This window comes from Nomascus leucogenys, chromosome 3 (assembly GCF_006542625.1).
Source record: "Nomascus leucogenys isolate Asia chromosome 3, Asia_NLE_v1, whole genome shotgun sequence".
NCBI lineage: Eukaryota > Metazoa > Chordata > Mammalia > Primates > Hylobatidae > Nomascus > Nomascus leucogenys.
In genome coordinates, this window is record NC_044383.1 from 147,811,647 (window position 1) to 147,836,712 (window position 25,066).

At 40.0% G+C, this 25,066-nt stretch overlaps 1 protein-coding gene across 1 annotated transcript in view; it reads right to left on the minus strand.

Moving 5' to 3' along the window:
• The window catches only part of PRKN (parkin RBR E3 ubiquitin protein ligase), a 1,393,859-nt gene that overhangs the window by 710,843 nt on the left and 657,950 nt on the right, over nucleotides 1-25,066 (minus strand). The window contains exon 5 of the mRNA XM_030809943.1: nucleotides 2,309-2,392. Coding sequence (XP_030665803.1) covers nucleotides 2,309-2,392 — 84 coding nt within the window. The remainder of the gene's footprint in view (nucleotides 1-2,308; nucleotides 2,393-25,066) is intronic.

The window sequence follows — 25,066 nt, forward strand, 5'->3', positions numbered from 1 at the left end:
CACTACACTGGAGCAAATCCAGACTGTCCTGTGCACAGAACTGGCCTAATCTGGACAAGGGGACCCAAGGGGTGTCAGCTGGAAGCTTCTGGGCAAGGCTTCCTTGCCCCATGGATTTTAAAGTCTCTATGTGACAGCTGTGATGGCTTCAAACAGCCTATGAGTCCCCTTATTTGTGGACTGTGGTATCCAAAGTGGGCGGAAGGTGCCCTAGAACAAATCCCCCAAAGATACCAGGAACTACTGTGTTATCAGATGAGATCAGGCACGTTCAGGGTGGTATGGCTGTAGATAAGAATGACTGTATTATCAAACTCTATCCTCTATGTTTTTTAAGTTCTCTTTTATATTTTAAATCTATTATTATGTTCTGGCTGCATTTAGGATAATTTTTTTTCAGGTCAAATTTCAGATCTAAGTTCTATTTTCTCTTTTTACCTATGTCTTATCTGCTGTTCAGCCCATTTAGTAACTTTTGTGTCAATTATTATAATTTATATATAATTCTAGAATTTCAGGTGTGTGTGTGCTTGTTTAATTTGACTGGATATTTCCAATCGTTTTGTTTTTTTTAAAATCTTTTATTTTTTAAACATATTAAGCATCCTTATACTCTGTCCTTGATGACTTCAATTTCTATGTTCTTTACTGTTTTGAATTCTGCTCACTCTTATTCACCATGGCTTGTTTCCACATATATGTTGTGATTTTTCTGATTGTTAATTTATGTTCCTTGAAACACTGAGAAAATTATTTCAGGACTCCTTGGAAAGTACAGGGCTCCTAGAGGATTTGGGCTACTCTCAGCCCAGTACCCAGGACTACAACTCATGACTGACTACATTAAACAACATTCTAGACCCAGGACTTTCTGTGCCGCACAGGAAGAGTGAATATTGGCCCCAAATTCAGGTTTGAGTTATAGATATAACTCTAACATTATATATATAATGTTGTATATATGTATACCATATACATACATATAATGTTGACCCTAAAAACTTGTGAGTACAAACCGACGGGTTTATGCTTACAAGTTTTTAGGAGCAAGATGATATGTATGTATATATGTATAACGCCTATGTATATATGGAAACATAGATGTATATATAATTATATTATTAGATGTAATTATATCTACATATTATGTATGCTATAATATATACATATTACATTTGTATACATGTAAACGTATATAATTACACTTAAGAATTCTGCCCTATGAAATATGCACTTTAATTTCATCCCAGTAGGAAACTGGCAAGACTGTGTGATGCCTCAAAAATCTGTGAGTGACATACAAGTCATTATTTTTCTTCAGGATTTGGATGAATAAAAATCTGTTCGTAGCCCCTAGCCCTAGGCTGGTGGAGAGTGACTGTTTATTGTTGCCCACTGCTATCTTGGTATCCTTCCGATCAGCCAGCAGATCGGCGAGAGAAAGCTCCTCTAATGATTCTCGCTCAAATGCTGTACCTGTTGCTGTCGACAGACTCTGTTCCTTAGAGAAGATATTAACTGCCAGCTGGCTCTGACAGTTTGGGAACTAATGCTGACATTTGTGTTGGCAGCATAACAGTATTTACAACTCAGGAAATGTATACAGTCAGATTACGATGGAGCCAGTGAGTTTTGAGGTTAAAAAATACAACAATATAAACGTTAAGCATGACCATAATAACAAAATTATCTTAAAAATAAATTCAGAGCTTAGGGGTTCTTTCAGGAAATATCTGCGGTTCATGAAACGTATGGCATATACTTGCAAAGAGAGAAAGGATTACAAAGAACAGAGGATGGTAATTCAATTATATAGCCGGCCACCTATACTATATTTTGTAATAGTCCACTATGTCAGAAAATTACTAAAGAAAGGTAGAAGTAGATAAAGCAGAAAAAAAAATCAATTTTGAATGATGGGGAATATAAATACAAAATATCACTGGAGCACGAGAAAAGGTGAATCTCAGGCTTCTGTAATTTTTCTTTTGGAGACTCTGCACTGGCTCTCCTTTTCTCACCTCTCCTTTTCCTTCTATGGATATAACTTTGCAATGAGTTTAAACTGGCACATTTCCACATGGTCCCCCCATATGATTAAGTCACTAGGAAAGTGACCCTGAAAGGCAGGGGCACAGGTTGGATTTTTGGTGAATGTAATTAACCTATTTAAATATCATAACACTTTTGGTAAACATTATTAGATGGAAGAACAGTTAGTTGACATTTTGTCTCTAATTTCCTAGCAAACAGTGAAGATGTCATCATTTTCTTGCAATAAGAGGCATGAATGTGACCAGGTACTTACTGCACTAGTCCCAGGGCAGTTTGGGGATTGGCATTCACCACTCATCCGGTTTGGAATTAAAACATCATCCCAGCAAGATGGACCCTTTGGGAAAAAAACAACAATATATTCTTATATGAGTTATAATAGAAATGTATTCCTTAAGACATGCTTCCACTTATATTATAAAATAATAGTGAAATTAGTGTGTAGTCCAATGATTTTCAAAGTGTGGTCTGCAGACTCTGGGGGTCCTCCTGACCCTTTCAAGGGATGTGCTAGGTCAAAACTATATTCATCAATATACAAAGACTATATTTGACATTTTGCTCCAAATATGTTCATTTTCCACTTATAGCCTCCCCCTAGGGCTGAGGTTAAATGCACCTTACTAGAAAGGCCATCCCTGACTTTGCTCCACTTCTGTGTCTGCCCGTTCAGGCTTCCTTTGCTTCATGATAATGATTACTACCGTCCCTGCCCAACCCCACCATGCAGTGGCCCGGCACAGAGCAAGGGCTGTCTGTCCCTACTGACCACAGCTACACAAAAGCCAACTTGGTCTACTCTGTTCCCTGAGGCATCCCAGCACCTAGAGAAGGGCCTGGCATTGAGAGGGTGCTCAGCAAACTTTCTTAGGCATCAAAGAAATAAAAATTCAATAAAAGCAACACTTCTTTTAAATTAGAGAAGATCACTTAAAATGAAATATCAGTGTCAATTATTGCATTCCTCTTGGAAAGCAAACCAGTAAAAAGCATCACAAGCATTCAACTGGTTCATAACTTTTTGACTAAATTTTAAGAAATCGGGCTGTGCATGGTGGCTCATGCCTATAATCCCAGCACTTTGGGAGGTTGAAGGGGGCGGATCACCTGAGGTCAGGAGTTCAAGACCAGCCTGACCAACATGGTGAAACCCTGTCTGTACCAAAAATACAAAAATTAGCTGGGTGTGGTGGCGCACGCCTGTAATCCCAGCTACTCAGGAGGCCAAGGTAGGAGAATCGCTTGAAGTGGTTGCAGTGAGCCGAGACTGCGCCACTGCACTCCAGCCTGGGTGACATAGCAAGACTCCATCTCAAAAAACAAACAAACAAACACAAAAGGCAGGTAGGGGAGAGGGCACATGGGATCAGGAGCATCAAATTTCCAGATCCTCAAATCTTCTAAACAGAAAGTTCAGATCATCTACTTGGAAACAAAAATCAAAATAGAATGTTTCAATTGCAGCAATATCTTCAATTTCAACCTAAAGTTCTGTGTCTGACCTAATTATCAATTAAATGGGAGAACGGGAAAAAGTGGCTTGGGGAGATACAAGTTGGAAAGTTCACTTGTATGTCTGTGAGGGCTCAGGGTTCAGGAAATGATCAGATGCCTGAGGAAAGCCCCAAGTGGCAGCTGGGACCTCCTCACTCGGGGGTGGAACAGTGAGGTGACCACAGGAGGGGTGGAGTGAGAGGTGGGTTGTCTCCCCAGCTGTGACACAGAAAGAAGGAGGAGGGAGGGTGGCATCAAGGGCTGGAGAAGATGGACAGAGCTTCCAGGAGGCGTGGTATGAGGCCAGTGCCCAGTGCAAGGCAGAGGCTTAGGACTCAGGGGCAGAGGCTGTGGTGATTTTACTACTGACAACGTTTGGACCCAGCCAGTGTTTAAGTTGTAGGAGCTAAATCGGTCATCACAAGGCCCATCTCTGCCTCAGGAACCAGTGCAGAGCTGCCCTGCCACTTTGTAGCAGATTCTGAGGAAAATGCCGTGGGAGGTGGCCAGGGGTTCACAGCCACCCCTGCCAATCTGCCGGAGTGCTCCCTCCCTCCTTTACCATTACATGTGCACACACACACATGCATGCCACACACTCACACATACGTGCACATACCCCACACACTCAGGCATGCACGCACACAGGCATGCATGCACACAGCATGCCACACACCACACATGCATAAACACACCACATATGTACACGTGCACACACATCTCACATCCCACACACATACACCCACGTGCATGCATGCACACCAAGACACACCACACATGCATAAACACACCACACACACACGCGCACACATACAATACAACATAGCACACAGGCATACACATACGACATACACTCACACACTCATGCACGCACACATGCACTATTCTAGAGAAAAGCAGGGGATGCAAAGCAGTTCTCCAGGCCTGAGCTTTACCTGAAAGAGACTGAGCCATTTGACAGAGACTTTTTACCCCAGACCTCAAAGGGAGCCGCATCTGGGATCCACTGATCATTAGCCCAAAAGCCACTGCTTAATATGGAGGTAAATTTGCAGAAAAGAGTTCTAGCAGGACTGAAGCTGCGATGGTTTGAAAAGCCTGCTTTCAAGCTTGGCCCTTGGCTGGCATCTAGGAATGTGAATTTTGGAAGTGTCCACATCATTCCCTTACAGCTATGGGTGGTGTGCAGAGCCTGAACTGTCTGTACGAACCATGGCTATACACAACATCTCACCCTCAGCAAGGCTGGAATTTTGATAAGCCTCAGGCAGAGGTGTCTGCATGACCGTTTCCCACTAAAATTGCTAGGCACTGAGTCTCCATTGAGCTTCCTGGCAGACAACACTTCACACGCGTTGTCACAACTGAGTGCCTCTCGAGTGACCACTGGGGGAGGACTCAGCATTGCCTGTGGTTTCCCTAAACTTCTCCCCCTGGGCCTTTTCCCCTCGCTTCATACCCTTTTGTTGTAGTGAATCTTAGCTATGCATGTAACGGCACGGCAAGCCCTGCAGGCTCTCCTGGTGAATCACTGAATCTGGAGGGGGGAAGTGGTCTTGGGGGCCCAGGACATGACGACACAGGATTGGTGATCAAGGCAATGTTCTCCCAGGCACATAGGAGGGTCGGGGCTCATCATTAAGACCACATCAGTCACAAAGAACAAGATGTTTAATTTTCTTTGCACATCCCACTGTATTCACGATAATGGAAGCACTTATGTGATTTTCCACTTTAGAGTAACACTGTTAAAACTGAACAGAGGATGTTAATTATGATTATGTAACCAAATGTATATGTTATTCAGCTTGGACAATATAAAAGTAAAAACAGAAATGTGAGGACTTGGATGGCAGAAGTGAGGCTGGAGAGAAAAGAGAAAAGTGCTGATGAATTCCCTGACCTGCCAAGCTGTTTTTATTAGAAGGTTGTCTGCACCTTTGATTTTTAAACACGTGCATATATTCACTCGATGAAAGTTACAAATATATAGAAATAAAAGAGAGGTAAAGAAATGATACCCAGGACCTTGATCACATTCATCAGCCTCATTTTTCCAGCTTAAAGTGAGAAATTCAGTGGAGATAAATGTGGCTAGAATGCAGTCCGCTACGATGAATACACTTTTTAAACTGAGGACTTTTTTTACTCCTATACAAAAACTTTGAACTATAATTGCTTTAGCCATGCAACTCCTGGAACACTGTGTATGATGATTAGGCAATTTAGGTTTTATATTTTCTAAAATATGACAGGAGCAAAGTTAAATCTGCTTTGTAATGGTACAGATTCACTGGGACATTTGTTTCTATTTTCTGGATAGTCATAACATTCATATTAATAGTGTGAGTAGTATGGATAAATTAGCATGCCTATCTTATTATATTGAATTCCCATATTCAACAGAGGATTTTAATCATGATTATTAAATATATATATAATATACAAATTACATGGAAAGTTGCAAATCCTTTGAGGGCAACCCAGAGGGCACATCTTGCCCCTTTGTTTTAATGTCTGTTTCTCTTTAGGTTGTGGTTTGTTCTACCTTTACAGACACTACAAATCAGATTTCTCTCATTTTTAGACAATTAGGAAAACTTTAGAGTCAAATTTGTAGACCAGCTCTCGCAATTTTACGTAACTCATAATACACACTTCATTTACTAATATTATCCTTGGCTTCATATTACTTTCCTTTGATCCCTTACCTCATCTAATTTAATTGTTCCTGGTTTTCATCTCCATGTATCCCTGCAAGCTTGTCACATCATTCTGAAACGAGTCAGGGGATAATTAGGTAATTGTCGGGCCTTGTGACGTAACCTGACTGACAGCTCTAACAGGAGCAGTGCTCCCTGGGATGGCAGTCATCTTGCCTCTGGGAACAAGGTGATCTCTGGCCAGACGCCTGTGCCGAGCTCCGGCTCTCATACTGTGGCTGGTGGCAATTCCCAGTGAACCATACCGTGCTTGAGGCACCGAAAAGTCCCTGCGTTTAAAAGAAATCCATTTCGCTGTGGTTAATCATTAACTAAATGGGACAACATTGCTTCTCTTATCTGGAAGTTTTTCTCTGACTGACTCATGACACATGCACTGGTCAATGACACACCTATGTGGCAACAGCCAAGAAGGAGCACTAATAGGCCGGGCATGGTGGCTCACGCCTGGAATCCCAGCACTTTGGGAGGCTGAGGCGGGTGGATCACCTAAGGTCAGGAGTTCAAGACCACCCTGGCCAACACGGTGAAACCTTGCCTTTAATAAAACACAAAAATTGGCTGGGCATGGTGGCGGGTGCCTGTAATCTCAGCTATTCGGGAGGCTGAGGGAGGAGAATCGCTTGAGCCAGGGAGGTAGAGAGTGCAGTGAGCCAAGATGACGCCACTGCACTCCAGCCTGGGCGACACAGTGAGACTCTGCCTCAAAAAGAAAAAAAAAAAAAAAAAGAAAAGAAGGAGCACCAATAATTAAATGCAGGAGTTAGGGCCCAGTTATATTTTGCTTCACAGAGTAAGACTTCTTACCTCAAAGTCTAGAATTCAGTGAGACTTTTCTGTGCATATCACAGATATTTACTTTTTCATATTTAAATTTTTACTGTCCAAATAGCAACTAAAATACTTATGGAACAATTCCTATAATTGTCACATCAGGTACTACGTTATCTGACAAATTCATGTTTTACAGAGACATTATAGAAAACTCATTCACAATATTCTTCTTGATTTCAAACCATAACACAATGGTATAAGTAGTAAAACTGAATGGAATTTGGAATCTGGGACTTTAACACAGTAAAATAGATACGTTAGTTTATGCAGCTGCTAACACTACTAGTGTGAATGCTATGACTATCCTGAAAGTAGAAACAACTGTCCAAGTGAATCCACACCCTTACAAACCATATTTAACTGTGCTTCTGTCAAAGTTTGGAAAATACAAAACTTTAATTGCCTAATCATTGAACACAGTGTTTTAAGAGTTGCGTGGCTAAAGCAATTATAGTTACTAGTTTTGAGTAGTAAGAAAGGTCTTCAGATTAAAAAGGACTGCAAAAACACATGGCAGTAGAAGGGAGCTATGGATGATAATATGTCAATTAGAGAACTAAAACCACTATTTCATCCCTCAAATCTACCGAATTATAGAAAGATATCTGAATAAAATGTCACATAGTCTAATAGGAAAAATTTGGCTGGTTTTTAGAAAACGTTCTCTTTTTTTTTTGCCTAGTAATGATTACAACCAAGAAAAACAGATAAATTATTTTAGCAACACTAGCAGGGTGAGGAAACCACGGGCTGCTGGCCAAATCCCACCTTACACAGACTCTGTGCTAAGAAATGTTTTCATAGTTGAAAAGCATAAAAACAAGAAGAATGTTTCATGACACGTGAAAACTATGAGAAATTTAAAATTCAGTCTCCATAAAGTTTTGTTGGCATATAGCCACATAAAGCCTGGTTGCTTGTATGCTACAATGAGCTGTTGCAACACAGACCTCACGAACCACACAGCCTATCACATTTACCGTTGGGCCCTTTATAGAAAAAGCTTGCCAACCCCTGATCTGCAGCAAATTAAATTTTCCAAACTCATACTGAAAAGTACTCTTTTATTTTTAATATTGTGGCGGCCCTTTGGCTAACATATAATCGCGTATGTTTGTATGAGTAGGTATGTCCTGGGTCTAAGTGAGAAATTACAATGAAAACCTCAGTGCTGTTAACCTGAGAATTCCGAGAAGACAGTGATAGAGAAGCAGCAATTGAATCCTGGGATTCATCAAATTGTTTGCATCAATAAGTGGAAAATGACAACTAGAGATGGCATTCGAGGACTGGTCATGACTAATGTGACTGTCTACAGAAAAGCGTGAAGCAGATATTATCTAAACACATCTATATGATGCATGTAAATCAGAAATACAGAAAAATGACCCAACAGAGGGAAAGCATTGATAACATCTATAAAATGTGGGTTTTAAAATTTATTTTCAAAAGTTCAAGAACTAATAACCTGAAAGCCATTTTGTCTATGTCTTTCAATGCCCAGTAAAGTGGAAAATTGAAGTATGTAACTGGCTAATTCATATCCAAATATTACTCAGACACAGCCCAGACTGACAAAGCAAAATAACTATTTTCCTTGAGTTATCTAAATAAATGCTATAATCTGCTCATCATATGTGAGTATATGCATTGATGCTTAAAATAAATTGCTAATTCTATTTTCCAAAATGTTAATAGAAAACCATGTCATTTAGTTTTTGAAAAAGTTATTTAATGGTAATTTTACTTAAACTATACCCTATTATCTCATCTTGTCATCAAATATGAAGGATTTAAAATATTCTTTTGAATAATCCACAAACATTTAAGCCACATAATTAAGTGTAAGCAACTAAAATAATTTTGTAAATCATACTAAGGATATAATACAACAACAGCAAAACTATCTTGAAAACAGCTGTACCCAGAAGCTTGAGTCCTCCCTTCATTTTTTTTTTTTTTTTTTTGAAACGGAGTCTTGCTCTGTCACCCAGGCTGGAGTGCAGTGGCACGATCTCGGCTCACTGCAAGCTCCGCCACCCGGGTTCACGCCATTCTCCTGCCTCAGCCTCCCTAGTAGCTGGGACTACAGGCGCCCGCCAACACGCCCGGCTAATTTTTTGTATTTTTAGTAGAGACGGGGTTTCACCGTGTTAGCCAGGATGGTCTCGATCTCCTGACCTCGTGATCCACCCGCCTCGGCCTCCCAAAGTGCTGGGATTACAGGCTTGAGCCACCTCGCCCGGCCCCCTTGATGTTTTTCTATCTGTGTCTGCAACAAAATGATACAAAGAAGGAGCTTTGAAGTTCACAAACCTGCTGCATTTCATCTCTACCAATGACTAGCTATATGTTCTCGAGCTAGTTGCATGGACCCATTCCAAACTTAGTATTCTTCATCTGAAAAGTAAGGAATTAAATATCTACTTCACAGAGCGTGCACGAAGATGAAATGAAACAACACAAATACAAACAACACTGTGCAAAGGCAACACAACAAACGCCTTTACACAGTGCCTGGAACATAGAGAGTTAAAAAAAAGGCAACTGTTACAAGTATTATTTCTTATTTCTCAAAATAGAACTGCCTGAGGAGGGTTATTTTTGGTTTAGTAAAAGCTGAGCAATAAGAAGCCCTTTCCAAGGACCTGGACCCACAGCCCAGTGGGTTTCTGAATTCATCCTTTTTCTCAGTTTCCCTATTATCCAGCCCTCCCCAGGATCATGTCACTTTCTACAGCATGCTGTTTATAACTCTTCTAAAGCATGTATCTCCCTCTGTCATATAGCAGACACTGACACTGTTCTGAGCATCTATCTTCCTTCATTTGATTTAAAGATCCTACGCTGTCACAAAGCCAAGCACAGTGCCGTGGTTGGAGCAGCAGCAGAATAAATGCAATCATTAAATAGTAAGCAGGAAAAAGAACGAAAAAGTTCGTTAAACCAAAATATTCATCCACTTACCAAGTATTTATTGTTGCTCTTAAGCCCTGAGACTGCAGTTATAAAAAAGAGAGAATAATCGCTCTTCTTGTAGACTTTATATAGTAGCTACAAAAAAATGGCATTACAAATGAACCAATCACATCCATTAAAATGAGTAAGATTTTTGAAAATGCCCATGTCAAAGACAGGCAAGTTGGAAGACAACTGGAAGATACACACTGTTGGTGCAAATGGAAAGTAGTACAGTCACTGCTGAAATCTAGTAGGCACTCTTTTTTTAAAGTAAACATATAGGTAACACGACTCAGTTATTCTACTCTTAAGTATTCATGTGAGATAACTGAAAATATATCCACACAGAATGTTGCAGGTAAGTGCTCCTAACAGTTTTATTCATAACAAATGTAAACTGGAGGGCACCCACAGATCTATGAAATATTTCATCTGACTGGATAGACAAGACGTAGTATAACTATTCAGTGGACGACTACTCAAGAATAAGTAGTGTCCTCTTACCTATAAATGCAACAACATTAACAATTCTCAAAATCAGTCTGAGTGAAAGAAGCCAAGCATGGAATATGTGGTGTGATTCCATGTATATGAAATGCAGAGGTTGCTTGGGGCTGGGAGCACAGAGTGGGAACAAGCTACATAAACACATAGGGTTATTTTGGGGGTTATGGGCTGAACTGCATCCCCGCAAAATTTATGTTTAAGTACTAACCCCCAGTTCCTCAGAATGTGAATGCATTTGGAGATAGGTCTTGACAGAGGTAATTAAGTTAAAATGAGGTCATTAGGGTGAGTCCCAATCCAATATGACTGATGTCCTTAAAAACGGAGGAAGAGCCATGTGAAAATATGGGGAGGAGGTGGCCATCTGCAAGCCAAGGACAGGGGCCTCGGAAAACACCGAGCCCGCTGACACACCTTGATCTCAGACTTCTAGCTGCCAGAAATGTGAGAAAATACATTTCTATTGTTTACGCTTTCCAGTCTGGGGTATTTTGTCATGGCAGTCCTAGCAGACGAATATAGAGGTTATGGAAATGTTCTTTATCACGACTGTGCTGGTGGCTTTATGTTGTTATGTACTTGTCAGAACTCCTCAAATTGTACCCTTCAAATAGAGAAAGTCTATTTACACAAATTATTCTCAATAAAGTGGGTAAGGAAAAAAATGAACTGAGAAGTTGACAAGGAAACTCAATAAGAGACAGAGGATCTCTGTAGCAAATGTTGCTTGAAAAAGTGAATATAAATATCTCACTCCATACAGAAAGCAAATGGGAACTTCTTTATAACCTTGGAACAGGTAGAACTTCCTTGTAAGGACACAGAAGGCTCTAACCCCACATAAAGGAATGTATAAATAGAATTTCAATGAACATTAAAGCTCATCAAAAACACTAAAATATGAATATGAAAGCCACAGACTTGGGAAAATAGTAGTAATACATTAATTGTCAAATAAGTAATCTCAGAGCTTATAAAGAGCTAATATAAAGAACATGTTAATAATACACAAACACACCAGTTAAAAATAAGCAAAAACGTTGAACAGGCTATTCAGAAATTAAGATGTATAAGTGGTCAATAATGATATAAAACAATGGTCAACATCATTAATAACAGGGAAAATACAAGTTAAAATCACAAGATACAATTTCACTTGATTTCACATTTTAGCCACTATGATAACACGAAATGTCGGTGAGGATAAAGATTAACAAACACTGTCATATATAATTGGTGGAAATATAAAACAACCACTTTGAAAATGGTTTTGGAATTTCTTTCTTTTTTTTTTTTGATACAGAGTTTCACTCGCTCGCCCAGGCTGGAGTGCAGTGGTGAGATCTCCGCTCACTGCAAACTCTGCCTCCCGAGTTCAAGTGATACTCCTGCCTCAGCCTTCCAAGTAGCTAGGATTACAGGCATTTGCCATCACACCCAGCTAATTTTTGAATTTTTAGTAGAGACGGGGTCTCACCATGTTGGCCAGGCTGGTCTGCAACTCCTGACCTCAAAAGATCCGCCTGCCTCGGCCTCCCGTAGTTCCGGGATTACAGGCAAGAGCCGCAGCACCCAGCCCTGGACTTTCTTACTACGTTAAACATATAGTTAAACTATGACTCAGCACTTTCACTCCAAGGTGTTGGTCCAAGAAAAATGAAAATATACACACACACACAGCAACATAGACTCGTACAAGAATCTAACATCACAGCCTTACTCATGTTAACCCAAACCTGGAAACAAGCAAATGTCCTTTGACAGTGACTAGAATAAACCATGGGGTATCACACAGTAGCAGACTCCGAACTGAAAAGAGAGCTACTGAGTCACACAACGACATGGATGAGTCTCAAAACAAAACACCATATTTACCGAAAGGAGCTGGCCATAGAAAAGTGTGTATTATATGATTCCATTTATATGAAATCCAGCAAAAAGAAAGATTAATCTATGGAGATAAAAATCAGATGGTTATCTTTGGAATGGGGAGGTACTGACTGGAAAAAGAGATAAGGGAACTTTCTGGAAATGTTCTACATTTTGATTGGGGTAGTAGTTACATGAGTGTATATAACTGTCGAAGCTTTTAGAACTGACACAGTGCATTTTGTAGAGTGTAAATTGTTCTATAATTTAAAATAACAGAGTGAATCTCCTATCCTATCCTTCAGTGATTTCCTCTTAGCTTTTTGAAACAATAGTCGGTAATTTCTGTTATAAGATAATCCAAGCCACTGCCAATCAAAACAAAAGACTAACCAGTCCTAGGGCTTTGAACTGGTTACTAACCTTCATCATCAGGCTACAAAACTCTTAAAGTCCAGGACTGTGTCCTACATATATTTACGTGCTTTTCTGTGAATAGATAAATGTTTTACCTAAACATAGTGAATACACAAGAATAATTAAGTCAGGCTTTTATTTTCTCATCTGTAAATAATGAAAACTGAAAAATCTGTGTTTTCAAAGTTATATTTTCCTTTAAGCAGGGTACTTTCATTACATGAAATTGTCTATAGAAACCAAATACATAAAACAAATAAAGCTGACCCAATGTGGTTGAAGAAGAAGGACGAGTCCCCAGAATTCTCGTTAATGGCCTCTTTTCTCTTTGTCCCATGTGATGCCCTTAGGGGCCCTCCCCACAGAAAACAATTTGAAATCCTAAAAGTCTCTTACGATAATACATCATGGGTATGCTCAGAGAAAAGTCCACGGTGGTAAAGAATCTGGCAGAAGATAGTTGAATCAAAGTGTATTAGGGTTCTTCAGAGGGGCAGAACTAATAGGATCTATGTGTATATGAAAGGGAGTTTATTAGGGAGAATTGGCTCACACGAACACAAGACGAAGTCCCAGGATAGGCTGTGTGCAAGCTGAGGAGGTAGGAAGCCAGTAGTGGCACGGTCCGAGTCCAAAAGCCTCAAAAGCAGGGAAGCCAACAGTGCAGGTTTCAGTCTGTGACTGAAGACCTGAGAGCCCCTGGCAAACCACTGGTGTAAGTCCAAGAGTCCAAAGGCTGAAGAACCTGGAGTCCGATGTCCAAGGGCAGGAGGAATGAAAACATCCAGCATGAAAGAAAGATGAAAGCCAGAAGACTCAGCAAGCCAGCTTATCCCAACTTCTTCGGTTTGCTTTGTTCTAGCCATGGGGGCAGCAGATTGGATGGTGCCTACCCACATTGAGGATGGGTCTTCTTCACCCAGTCCACTGAGTCAAATTTCAATATCCTCTGGCAACACCCTCACAGACATGCCTTGAAACAATTCTTTTCTTTTTCTTTTTTTCTTTGGTCAATTTTTTTTTTAAATTATACTTTAAGTTCTAGGGTACACGTGCACAACATGCAGGTTTGTTACATATGTATACAGGTGCCATGTTGGTTTGCTGCCCCCATCAACTCGTCATTTACATTAGGTATTTCTCCTAATGCTATCCCTCCCCCAGCCCTCCACCCCATGACAGGCCCCAGTGTGTGATGTTCCCCGCCCTATGTCTTATTGTTCAATTCCCACCTATGAGTGAGAACATGCAGTGTTTGACTTTCTGTCCTTGTGATAGTTTGCTGAGAATGATGGTTTCCAGCTTCTTCCACGTCTCTGCAAAGGACATGAACTCACCCTTTTTAATGGCTGCATAGTATTCCATGGTGTATATGTGCCACATTTTCTTATTCCATTCTATCACTGATGGACATTTGGGTTGGTTCCAAGTCTTTGCTATTGTGAATAGTGCTGCAATAAACATACGTGTGCATGTGTCTTGATAGTAGCATGATTTGTAATCCTTTGGGTATATACCCAGTAATGCGATTGCTGGGTCAAATGGTGTTTCTAGTTCTAGATCCTTGAGGAATCACCACACTGTCTTCCACAATGGTTGAACTAATTTACACTCCCACTAACAGTGTAAAAGTGTTCCTATTTCTCCACATCCTCTCCAGCATCTGTTGTGCCTGGAAACAATTCTTTACCAGCTATCTAGGCATCCTTCAATCAAATCAAGTCAACAACTAATACTAACCATCACAAAAATCCTTAAAAGGCCATCCTTTATTTTCTCTCTCTCTCTTTTAAGGAAACACATATTAGCTGTGGCTAACATATATGCTTATTAGAACACATATATTATGCTCTTTGCTATGGTCTAGATACGTCCTCTGAAATTCATGTATTGGAAACTTAGTTCCTAATGCAACAGTGTCAGGAGGGGGGCCTAATGGAAAGCGTTTAAGTCATAAGGGCTCCACCTGCATGAATGGATCAATGCCCCTAAGAAAGGAGCTTGCAGGAGTGGGTTCCCTTTCTACATGTGAGGACACGCTGTTTCTCCCTTCTGGAGCACACAAAATACAAGGTGCTATCTTAGAAGCAAAGAGACCAGGCCTTGACCTGCTGGGGCCTTGATCCAGAATTGTGAGAAATAGATTTCTGTTCTTTTTAAGTTACCCAGCCCCAGGAATTCTAATATAGCAGCACAAAAAGAACTAAGCCATTCTTAAAATACTTAATTGAATCACTGATAAAGATCATGTGACATTATCCAGGTGAAAACAGATATTTTTCTTTATGTTGTGGCAGAAGCTTTCAGTTGTCTCCTCTCTTCTTTTATGGTAGTAGAATTTCTGATTTATAGCTGAGCATATGACCCCCTGGAAAAATGACTCTACCTCCCAGCTTCCCTTGCCTGACTGGCCATGTGAGTAAGTGATGACCAACGGGATATAACAGAAGTGTCCTGTGGAAACTTCTACTTGTCCTGTTCTTCATCCATTTTTTTTTCTCCTGTTTGTAATATACATAGCGCATCTTGAACCACAAGTTCAAGGTTATACAACGTAGAGCAACAATATAGAAAGAGTCTGGGTTCCTGTCATCATGAAGTGCCACGGCAGCCTTGAACCACCTATCTAAACTTTTACATGAGAGAAAAACTGAACTCTCACATTACATAAGTCACTGTTACTTTGGATTTTTAAGATATTCACTGTCAAATCCAATGGTCACTATTATTACAATTAAATTAACTTTGTTTTGATAGAAAAATTAATGGAGCACACAAAACAGTAGCAATATTCTATGATCTAAGAAACCAACAAGAATTTTCTTTCACATACATGAGGATGTTGACATAGGAAGATAAATAAGTCTTTTGGAAGACAAAAGTAAAATATTACTTATAATACATCAGGGAGTAAGACCTTATTTATAAGTTCATGAGTTTTTACAATTACAGAAGTTGACCACAAAACCCAAACTTTTAAAAAAGCATTGATCATTTTGATGAAAATCTTTACCAAATGTGTTCTATAGTCTATCCTTATTTCAGCAGATTACATGCGACATGCACATGATGACTTAGCTTTCTAAAAAGAGCAATGGTATAATGAATATATGCCACTTGCCAGAAGCCATAGTTAATACCATATGTACATCATCGCTAGTGACCTATAAACAAAACAAGGTGGGCAGTACCACAGCCTTTTTTACAGATGGAGAGACTAAGGCTTGGAGATGCTAAGAGATATGCCCAAGGCTACAAGTTTACGGAGTAACAAAGTCCATTTATCATAAAAGTATTTGTTGTTTTGTTCACTTTTCAGAAAGTTTTAAAAAATACATGTCAAATAAATAAGCATTTTTTATCTGCTGTTTTACCATGAAATACAGTGATATCCTTGCTAACTGTATCTCTGTCCTTCAGAGGCAGATGTCAGACAGATGTCACTATCATGCCAGGATGGTGGACACTTTCCTATCTGGTGGGTAGGAAATCAGAAACTAAATTTACTAGTTAGGAAAACAGGCACCAAGTTAAGATTTTGCTACAAGAAATGTGTATGGACACACATTTTTGGAATATATATCAATATCTGTACATTCCTTTGGCCTCTTTGCTTATAACCTGCTTTTCTTTTAGTTATTTCCTGAGTTTTGTAGGTGTTTTTCTTTTAAAGTCTTCATTATCGACAGGTTTTTCCAGGTACATTACTTCATTTATCTCAGAAATCATATGAGACATTATACTTGGCATTTGTTTTCTATTGCTGTGTAACAACCACAATTTTGTTGCTTAAAACAACATGCTTTTATGATCTCACAGTTTCTGTGGGGCACGGCCTGGTGTGACTTCTGCTCAGAGTCCCATGAGGCCCAGTCAAGATGTCGGCTGGGCTGCTCTCTTTCCTGCAGACTCCATTACAGAGAAACTAGCTTCTAAGCTCTCTCAGGCTGTTGGCAGAATTAACTTCCTTGCAGCTGTCATTACAAGGGCCTCGGCTTTCTGCTGCCTGTTGGCTGGAGGCCTCCTGCCGTTCCTTGCCATGTGGGCTTCCTCACCTTGGCAGTTCACTTCATCAAGTCAACAAGGAGAGGGTCTGCTCCAGTCTCCACTGAATCCATCATAAGTAATGTCGTCAGGGGAAGTCTTAGATAACATAATTGGCACGGTCAGGGAAATCACATCACTTTTGCTGTATTTTCTTGGTTAGAGAAAGCAATTTCACAAGAGCGTGTACTGGAGGTGGTGGGAGGTCACTGGGGGGTGGAGGGGGTCACCTTCATGTCTGTCCATGCCCTGCTTAACAAATTAGGGGAAAGAGCTTTCCTAAAATTAAAGTTTCAGAAATGGTAACTCAATATATAATGTTAGTTGTCAAGTGCTCAGGCTATTTTTCAAAAATATAAACACACCTTTCAGTTTAGGTACGTGAATATTTGAACACTTGCTTGGAGTCCTCCTTTAAAATTTCAAATACATCATTTTATAGCTTGGGAGATGATATGGTTTGGCTGTGTCCCCACCCAAATCTCAACTTGAATTGTATCTCCCAGAATTCCCATGTGTTGTGGGAGGGACCTAGAGGGAGGTAATAGAAGCATGGGGGCTGGTCTTTCTTGTGCTATTCTCATGATAGTGAATAAGTCTCATGAAATCTGATGGGTGTATCAGGGGTTTCCACTTTTGCTTCTTCCACATTTTCTCTTGCCACTGCCCATGTAAGAAGTGCCTTTCACCTCACGCCATGATTCTGAGGCCTCCCAGTCATGTGGAACTGTAAGTCCAATTAAACCTCTTTTTCTTCCCAGACTCAGGTATGTCTTTATCAGCGGTGTGAAAATTGACTAATACAGGAGATATTAAGAAATAAATACCAGATGTAACCAGAAACCGAGTTTCTGTTTATTCTGGCATGTTAAACTTTACAAGATTAGAATATGTTACACAAACAGAAACATGTTTTGCTTTAATGAGTGTATATACTCCTTTCTAACTTGAATTTATTCCCTATGATTTCTTAGGACAGTTATAGAACATATTATAGAAACAGTTAACTAAAAGTCTCACTACAGTTAATTCTGTAGAAAGAAATAGAAGTTTACAGTCTAAGTAAAAGGATTAATTGTTCATAAGTAAGCCAAGTTATCTCTACAAATTGTTTAAAACAAATATTAGAATGAAAACAGTAATTAAGAGAAGATCTAAGAAGACACCTAATCTTGTCCTTATTAATATTTTTCATTCCTGATTTTGATATTATATGAATAATAAAAAATCCCTCATTTGAAAAAACTTTATATGGTGTACAGGACGCAAGAGGCAAAAATGATTTTTGTAAATTCCAGCCAGTCTCCAAGAGAATATGATCATAATAAAAGCAATAGCAATGGCGATGGCATCACCTTGCATTGGTATAAAACAGGTTTGTCTACAAATCACTTTCACATGCCCCAAGCCAACTTTGATTCCCAGTGAAAATCTATTAATGCTATGCTCTACAGAGCTCTGAGCCATACACGGATTACTTGGTCATGTGTTGATAATTTGTTCATGTGTAACTGCAGAACTGTTTCCCAACAAAACCCTGGACCCAAGCCCAAGTATTCACTGGGTTCTCACATGTAACTACTTGGGTATATCTTGATGATTATATCATGCATTTTCATAAGAGTATCCATTTTATCTAATGATTTGTTAATCATTGAACAAGGATCTTCCCTCATTTTGTAATAGAACAACTGAAGTCCATGCTTTTCTTGGAAAATATACTCATATTTTAGTAAAAGTTTGAACACAAGGCTGGGCAGAGCTAGCTGGGTAAGTTTGACTCTGGTCTATGTGGGGTCAGCTTGGATGGTTCAGTGGGACTGAATGGTTTCTTTTCAAGGTGGCTCTTTTGCATGGCCGAGTGGATGTTGAATATAAGCTGAGGTCAGTGGGCTGGTGTTCTTAGTTCTTCTTAACAAGGGGGTGCCCTAGAGCAGTGGTCCCCAACCTTTTTAGTTGTCTGTCATTGTCACCATGCACAGGTTTGACGGAAGACAGTTTTTCCAGGGACCCAGGGGGGATGGTTTCAGGATAAAACTGTTCCACTTCAGATCATCAAGCATTAGATTCTCATAAGGAGCATGTAACCTAGATCCCCTACATGCGCAGTTCACAATAGGGTTCTCGCTCCTAGGAGAATCTCAGGCTGCCACTGATCTGACAGGAGGTGGAGCTCGGGCGGTAATGCTCGCTCGCCTGCTGCTTACCTCCTGCTGAGCGGCCTGGTGCCTAACAGGCCATCCCTGCTGGCCCAGGGCTTGGGCACCGCTGCCCTAAAGCACAGTAGGTGCTTTCTAAAACTGACTACCCTAAGAGAGAGGAAGTAGAGACTTCCAGTTTCTTCAGGCCTGAGCCTGGAAATGGGCAGAGTGTCATTTCTAACATGTTCTATTAGTGAAGCAGTCACCGAGCCCAGATTTGCTAAAAGAGGTTGGTATTTAAAGAAAATAATTCTAACAGCACATCGTGTCAAGTTTTCATCTGGCATTTCACTGGATGGTATTCGACATTTGCAGTTTAATATTTTGTGCCCTTGAGCACCCACCACCTTAGGAAGGTGTTTGGTGCTGTCCATGCCCTCATCCGTGAAATGGGGGCAGAGACAGCACCAAACACCTTCCTAGTGGATCAGCTCTTCTTAGGCCCATCTCGTCACTCTATTCCCAGCATTTTCCCCACTTTCTGACAATGTGGCCCATTTTGATTTTCCTTTATTGTTGTCCAAAATACCTCAGTAATATATTCTTTATTAAAGGCCTTTAGATAATTTAAATATCATGAAACAGTAATGTATCTCATGGAATATAGTTTACAGACACATAAACAATACAACAGCACTAATTCTTCTGGTCCTCCAAAAGTCCAATAGGATCCCTCTTAAATTTCCATCAGGTCATGGGCATGGGCAGACAGTACCTGTGAACTTATCAGTGGATTCCAATTATTTTATTGAATTTAATTTTTTTTTTTTTTTGAGATGGAGTCTCGAGCTGTTGCCCAGGCTGGAGTGCAATGGCGTGATCTTGGCAAACCGCAACCTCCGTCTCCCGGGTTCCAGCAATTCTCACGCCACAGCCTCAGAGTAGCTGGGATTACAGGCACATGGCACCACACCACTAATTTTTGTATTTTTTCAGTAGAGATGGGGTTTTACCATGTTGGCCAGCCTGGTCTCGAACTCCTGACTTCAAGTGATCCACCTGTGTCAGCCTCCCAAAGTACTAGGATTACAGGCTTGAGCCACCACACCCAACCTATTTTACTTAATTACTCTAGTTTCTCAAAGACACTCTTCATTTCTCCTAGTGCTTGGAATCACTACCAAATACTATCATAAAGTTCTGAAAGAGCATTCATTGTTGCTAATTTTAAGTCATTGATTTATTAATTCCTTCAACAAATAATGAGCATCTAAAAAGTGACACACATTTTGCCAGATTGTGGAGATGGAATACTGAAAGAGACTTTTGCACGTCAGGAGGATAAAAGTGATTACACAGGCTGGGCGTGGTGGTTCACGCCTGTAATCCCAGCTACTTGGGAGGCTGAGGTAGGGGAATCGCCTGAACCCGGGAGGCAGAGGTTGCAGTGACCTGAGATTGCACCACCGCACTCCAGCCTGGGTGACAGAGCGAGACTCCATACAAAAAAAAAAAAAAAATTAAACAGGCAATTAATACTGAGACTCTTTGAGGGTATATTGGAGGTATGAGAGACCTCGACTTCTGAGAGAGCTGAGAGCAGAGGAATGAGTAGCAGCAGCAGGTTTTGCAGGAAGAAGACATATTCTGAGCATGGAGAACAGAAGAAAATTCCACCAGCCCTGAGACTGATTCTTGGAATATCGATCCCAAACAAGATGATTTCTCAGATACTGACAATTAATCCATAAATAGTCCATTTTTATTAGTGCAATTTCCTAAATATCTCCACCATACCACTAGTCTTGATAACACAATTCAATTATAATATACATGAAAATGTAATGTATACAAGTTCCTGATTTCAAAGCAATGAGGATGTCAAGATGATAAACAGTGGTTTTGTGCTTTGGTATCAGAATGACTGGGTTTCTAATCTAATGGCCACTACCAGCCAAGTAAGGATAGGGGTGTTTCTGAACATCAATTTTATGATATGTAATGTGGAAATAACAATTGCACCTAACGAACAGGACTGATGGTTAAATGAGATAAAGTAGTTAGCAAAATACTACACGCATACTGAATATTCGATAAATATTAGTGGGTACTGCTGAATAACCACAGAAGAACAATATCATCATGGAAAGAACTAAGTAGAGAAAGACTCAGAAGATCTAAGTTCAGGATCTAAGTAATTTCACTTGAGTTTCACCTCATTGATTTAACATCTTCATGACTCACTATCTTATCTGTAAAATGTGGGTACGGGTCAAAAGAGCTCAGGGTCAAATAAGATAACAAATGAGCTAATTAATGTGAAAACCCATTGAAGCTACAGCAAACAGGTCACACAGATAGTAGTAAATGAATGAATGGAGCAAGGGGTAGTCTTGAAACCATCTGATAGGAGAGAGAAGTGGACTCACGCTTACTCACTTCATAACAACCCCAAACCTGGGGCCACTTGCAAGTAAAAGTGAACTTAAAACACAATGCTGCAGCTGCTGTTGGCCTCAGTGTTAAACAGAGCAAGCGTCTATTCCTGTATTGATTACTCAGTATTGCCGAGTTAACTCAATGGCTGCCTAAATAGAACATCTCAGCTGGTCTTGAAAATTTTCCCAAGTACTACCTCTATAGCTTTGGGTTTTTGTTTTGTTTTGTTTTTTGTGTGTCTGTTTTCTCAGACAGGGTCTCACTCTGTCGCCCAGGCTTGAGTGCAGTGGTGCGATATGGCTCACTGCAGCCAAAACCTCCTGGGCTCAAGCGATCCTCCCACCTCAGCCCCCTGAGTAGGTGAGACGTATATCACCACACCCGGTTAATTTTTATATTTTTTGTAGAGACAAGGTTTCACCATGTTGGCCAGACTGGTGTGGAACTCCTGGGCTCAAGCAACCTGCCTGCTTTGGCCTCCCAAAGTGCTGGGATTACAGGCTTGATGCCCTGCCCCCAGACCTCTACAGCTTTTAAAACATAATTTGGCAGATAATTCACTTCCAATACAAAAATGTATTTGGTATCATAAAAAGCAAGCATTTCATAATCTAATATTCAATACCATAATTTACCCACTCTGAGAAAATTATCACAAGAAAAAAAGTCACATCTCTTAAGAATAATTCTCATTAGTGAAGAATGAGAATTATTCTCATTAGTGAAGAATGAGAATAATTCTCATTAGTGAAGAGTGAAGTGACTCTTCCTCCACGCAAATGCAGCTCCACTGGGTTTTGACACAGTCAATCACCATCATTATTTACCGAGTCCCTCCATGCAGGGTGCACCCGTGTTAAACCAACGAAATGCCAACAACGCGTTTCCCCCTTCACAGCTTCCAGACACCAAACTATTCCTGAACCCCAAGATGCCTTCAATTATATTACTATGTGTTGACAGCTTTGCTGTAGGTACATCACAGGGATAGCAGGATTCAAACAGCAGTGATTTTTGTTGTTGTTGTTCCGTTTCATAGAATTTAAACAATGGAGACAATAAAGCCTTACAGATCTGGTGACTCACATCAACGCACTCTTAACAGATTTAATTTGGGAGAACCATATGATTATCTTCATCTGTTCAAGCTTCCTTTACTAAAAATAATCTGACTGTTGCATGGAGCAAAGTTTGCCGTAGCTCAGCTTAGAGGCAGTTTCAGGCAGCAAAATATGTTTCTAGCGGTTGAGATGGTACCACTCATTTCAATTCAAGGCATGTAAATCTATTTGAATAACATTTATTATCATATAAAGATTCATAGTTATCTCAGCTGGCTTTATTATCTTGATAATTATGACTGGAACTCAACTATGCTTATTAAATGAGATAAGAAGTTTATTAGATTTCTAGTGAATGCTCAGATACCATCATCATCATAGAAATATTATTATTTAGTTCTCAAAATTAAGCTTTATGAATAACACATCACATTTTGGTGTGTACTATAGTACTTTAAATCCCCACCTAAAACTTAACTCAATCGCCCGCATTTATTTTTAAGAAAGGGAAAGGTACAAATAACATCGGATTGTGGTTAAAATTATAAAAAGTTCACATTGTATTTAATTTTCTATTGCTTCTATATAATGTACTGCCCATGAATATGTATCATCAATCTGGGCTGACTATCTTGACCACTGGATAAAATCTCAACGTTTTGGAGTGGTGGAGGTGAGAAAGGCATGTAGCACTGAAGTGAGAAGCTGGCTAGATAAGGACTTAGCAGGCACTATAAGGAAAAGTGCTTTTCAAGGGTCCTAAAGGGCAACAGAACTTAGGCCCCCCAATGAAACATTAAACACGTATGTAACGAGCAGGCTTCCAACCAGCTGAGAGCTAATGATGCTACCATGTATTTATAAGGTACATTTATCCCCGTCTTTTCACTGAACTGTACACACTGTGGGCAGGGGTTCTTATTCTTGCCCCTTACTGTCCTGGGGTTTGTAGACATGAAAACACAAAGGCTTGCTTTTTTTTTTTTTTTAAGACAGAGTCTCACTGTGTCACCCAGGCTGGAGAGCAGTGGCACGACCTCGGCTCACTGCAACCTTCATCTCCTGGCTTCAAGTGATTCTCCTGCCTCAACCTCCCTAGTAGCTGGGATTATAGGCATGCGCCCCTACACCCAGCTAATTTTTGTACTTTTAGTAGAGATGGGGGTTTCACCATGTTGGCCAGACTGGTCTCGAACTCCTAACCTCAAGTGATCTGTCAGCATTGGCCTCCCAAAGTGCTGGGATTACAGGTGCGAGCCACCTGGCCCAGCCAAGGAAGGCCTTCTTAATCCAAAAAAACAAATAAGATTTGGCCAAAGAGTCACTTTGTCCTTGGACAAGTATGTTGGCAAAGACATACATATTTTTTAATTTGTTTTAACATGGTCTGGTTTAATACACATTGTATAGATGTTCTAGTCTATAAATTTCCCTCTGAGCCTTTTCACTTCAAGATATTCCGATGCCTCTTTCTTGTTTCCTCTCTTCTATCTTTCCCCCTGATTGTGTTATAATCAAAGTCCAATCACCTCTAAAAATCATTCAGGACTGTTTCTTTATGATCTAATCAGAGAGAAGAGGAAGTCTTAATTTTAGATTAAAACTAACTAAATTTGTAGTTATCTGGGCGTTCATAGCACTGATTTAAAACATTACTGGGTATATACCCAAAGGATTATAAATCATGCTGCTATAAAGACACATGCACATGTATGTTTATTGCAGCACTATTCACAATAGCAGAGACTTGGAATCAACCCAAATGTCCAACAATGATAGACTGGATTAAGAAAATGTGGCACATATACACCATGGAATACTATGCAGCCATAAAAAATGATGAGTTCATGTCCTTTGCAGGGACGTGGATGAAGCTGGAAACCATCATTCTCAGCAAACTATTGCAAGGACAAAAAACAAAACACCGCATGTTCTCACTCTTACGTGGGAATTGAACAATGAGAACACATGGACACAGGAAGGGGAACATCACACACTGGGGACTGTTGTGGGGTGAGGGGAGGGGGGAGGGATAGCATTAGGAGATATACCTAATGCTAAATGACGAGTTAATGGGTGCAGCACACCAACATGGCACATGTATACATATGTAACAAACCTGTACATTGTGCACATGTACCCTAAAACTTAAAGTTAAAAAAAAAAACCAGCTACAGTTTATTCTGAAACGTTTTAAGTTTCTCACAGTTTTTCTCAAGAATTTCCCCAAATTATTATTTTATCATTTATCCTCCTTTTAGATCGATGTTTTTGACTTAATAAACCAAATTTTCTTAAAATTTGCTCTTGCAATGTGCATGGATTTCATCAAATGAAGTGGAAAAGATTGTTGCTGAAGAACAAATAAGCTCTTGGTTATAAATCATTGACATTCTTGACTTTTTGACACAGTAATATTTACAGGGGAACAATTTTCTTCCCCCACATGCCTGTCTTTGCTCAGAGAACTGCAACTCCCATCTTCTTCAGTGCCCCCCTCACTCACTCATCCACAACGCCA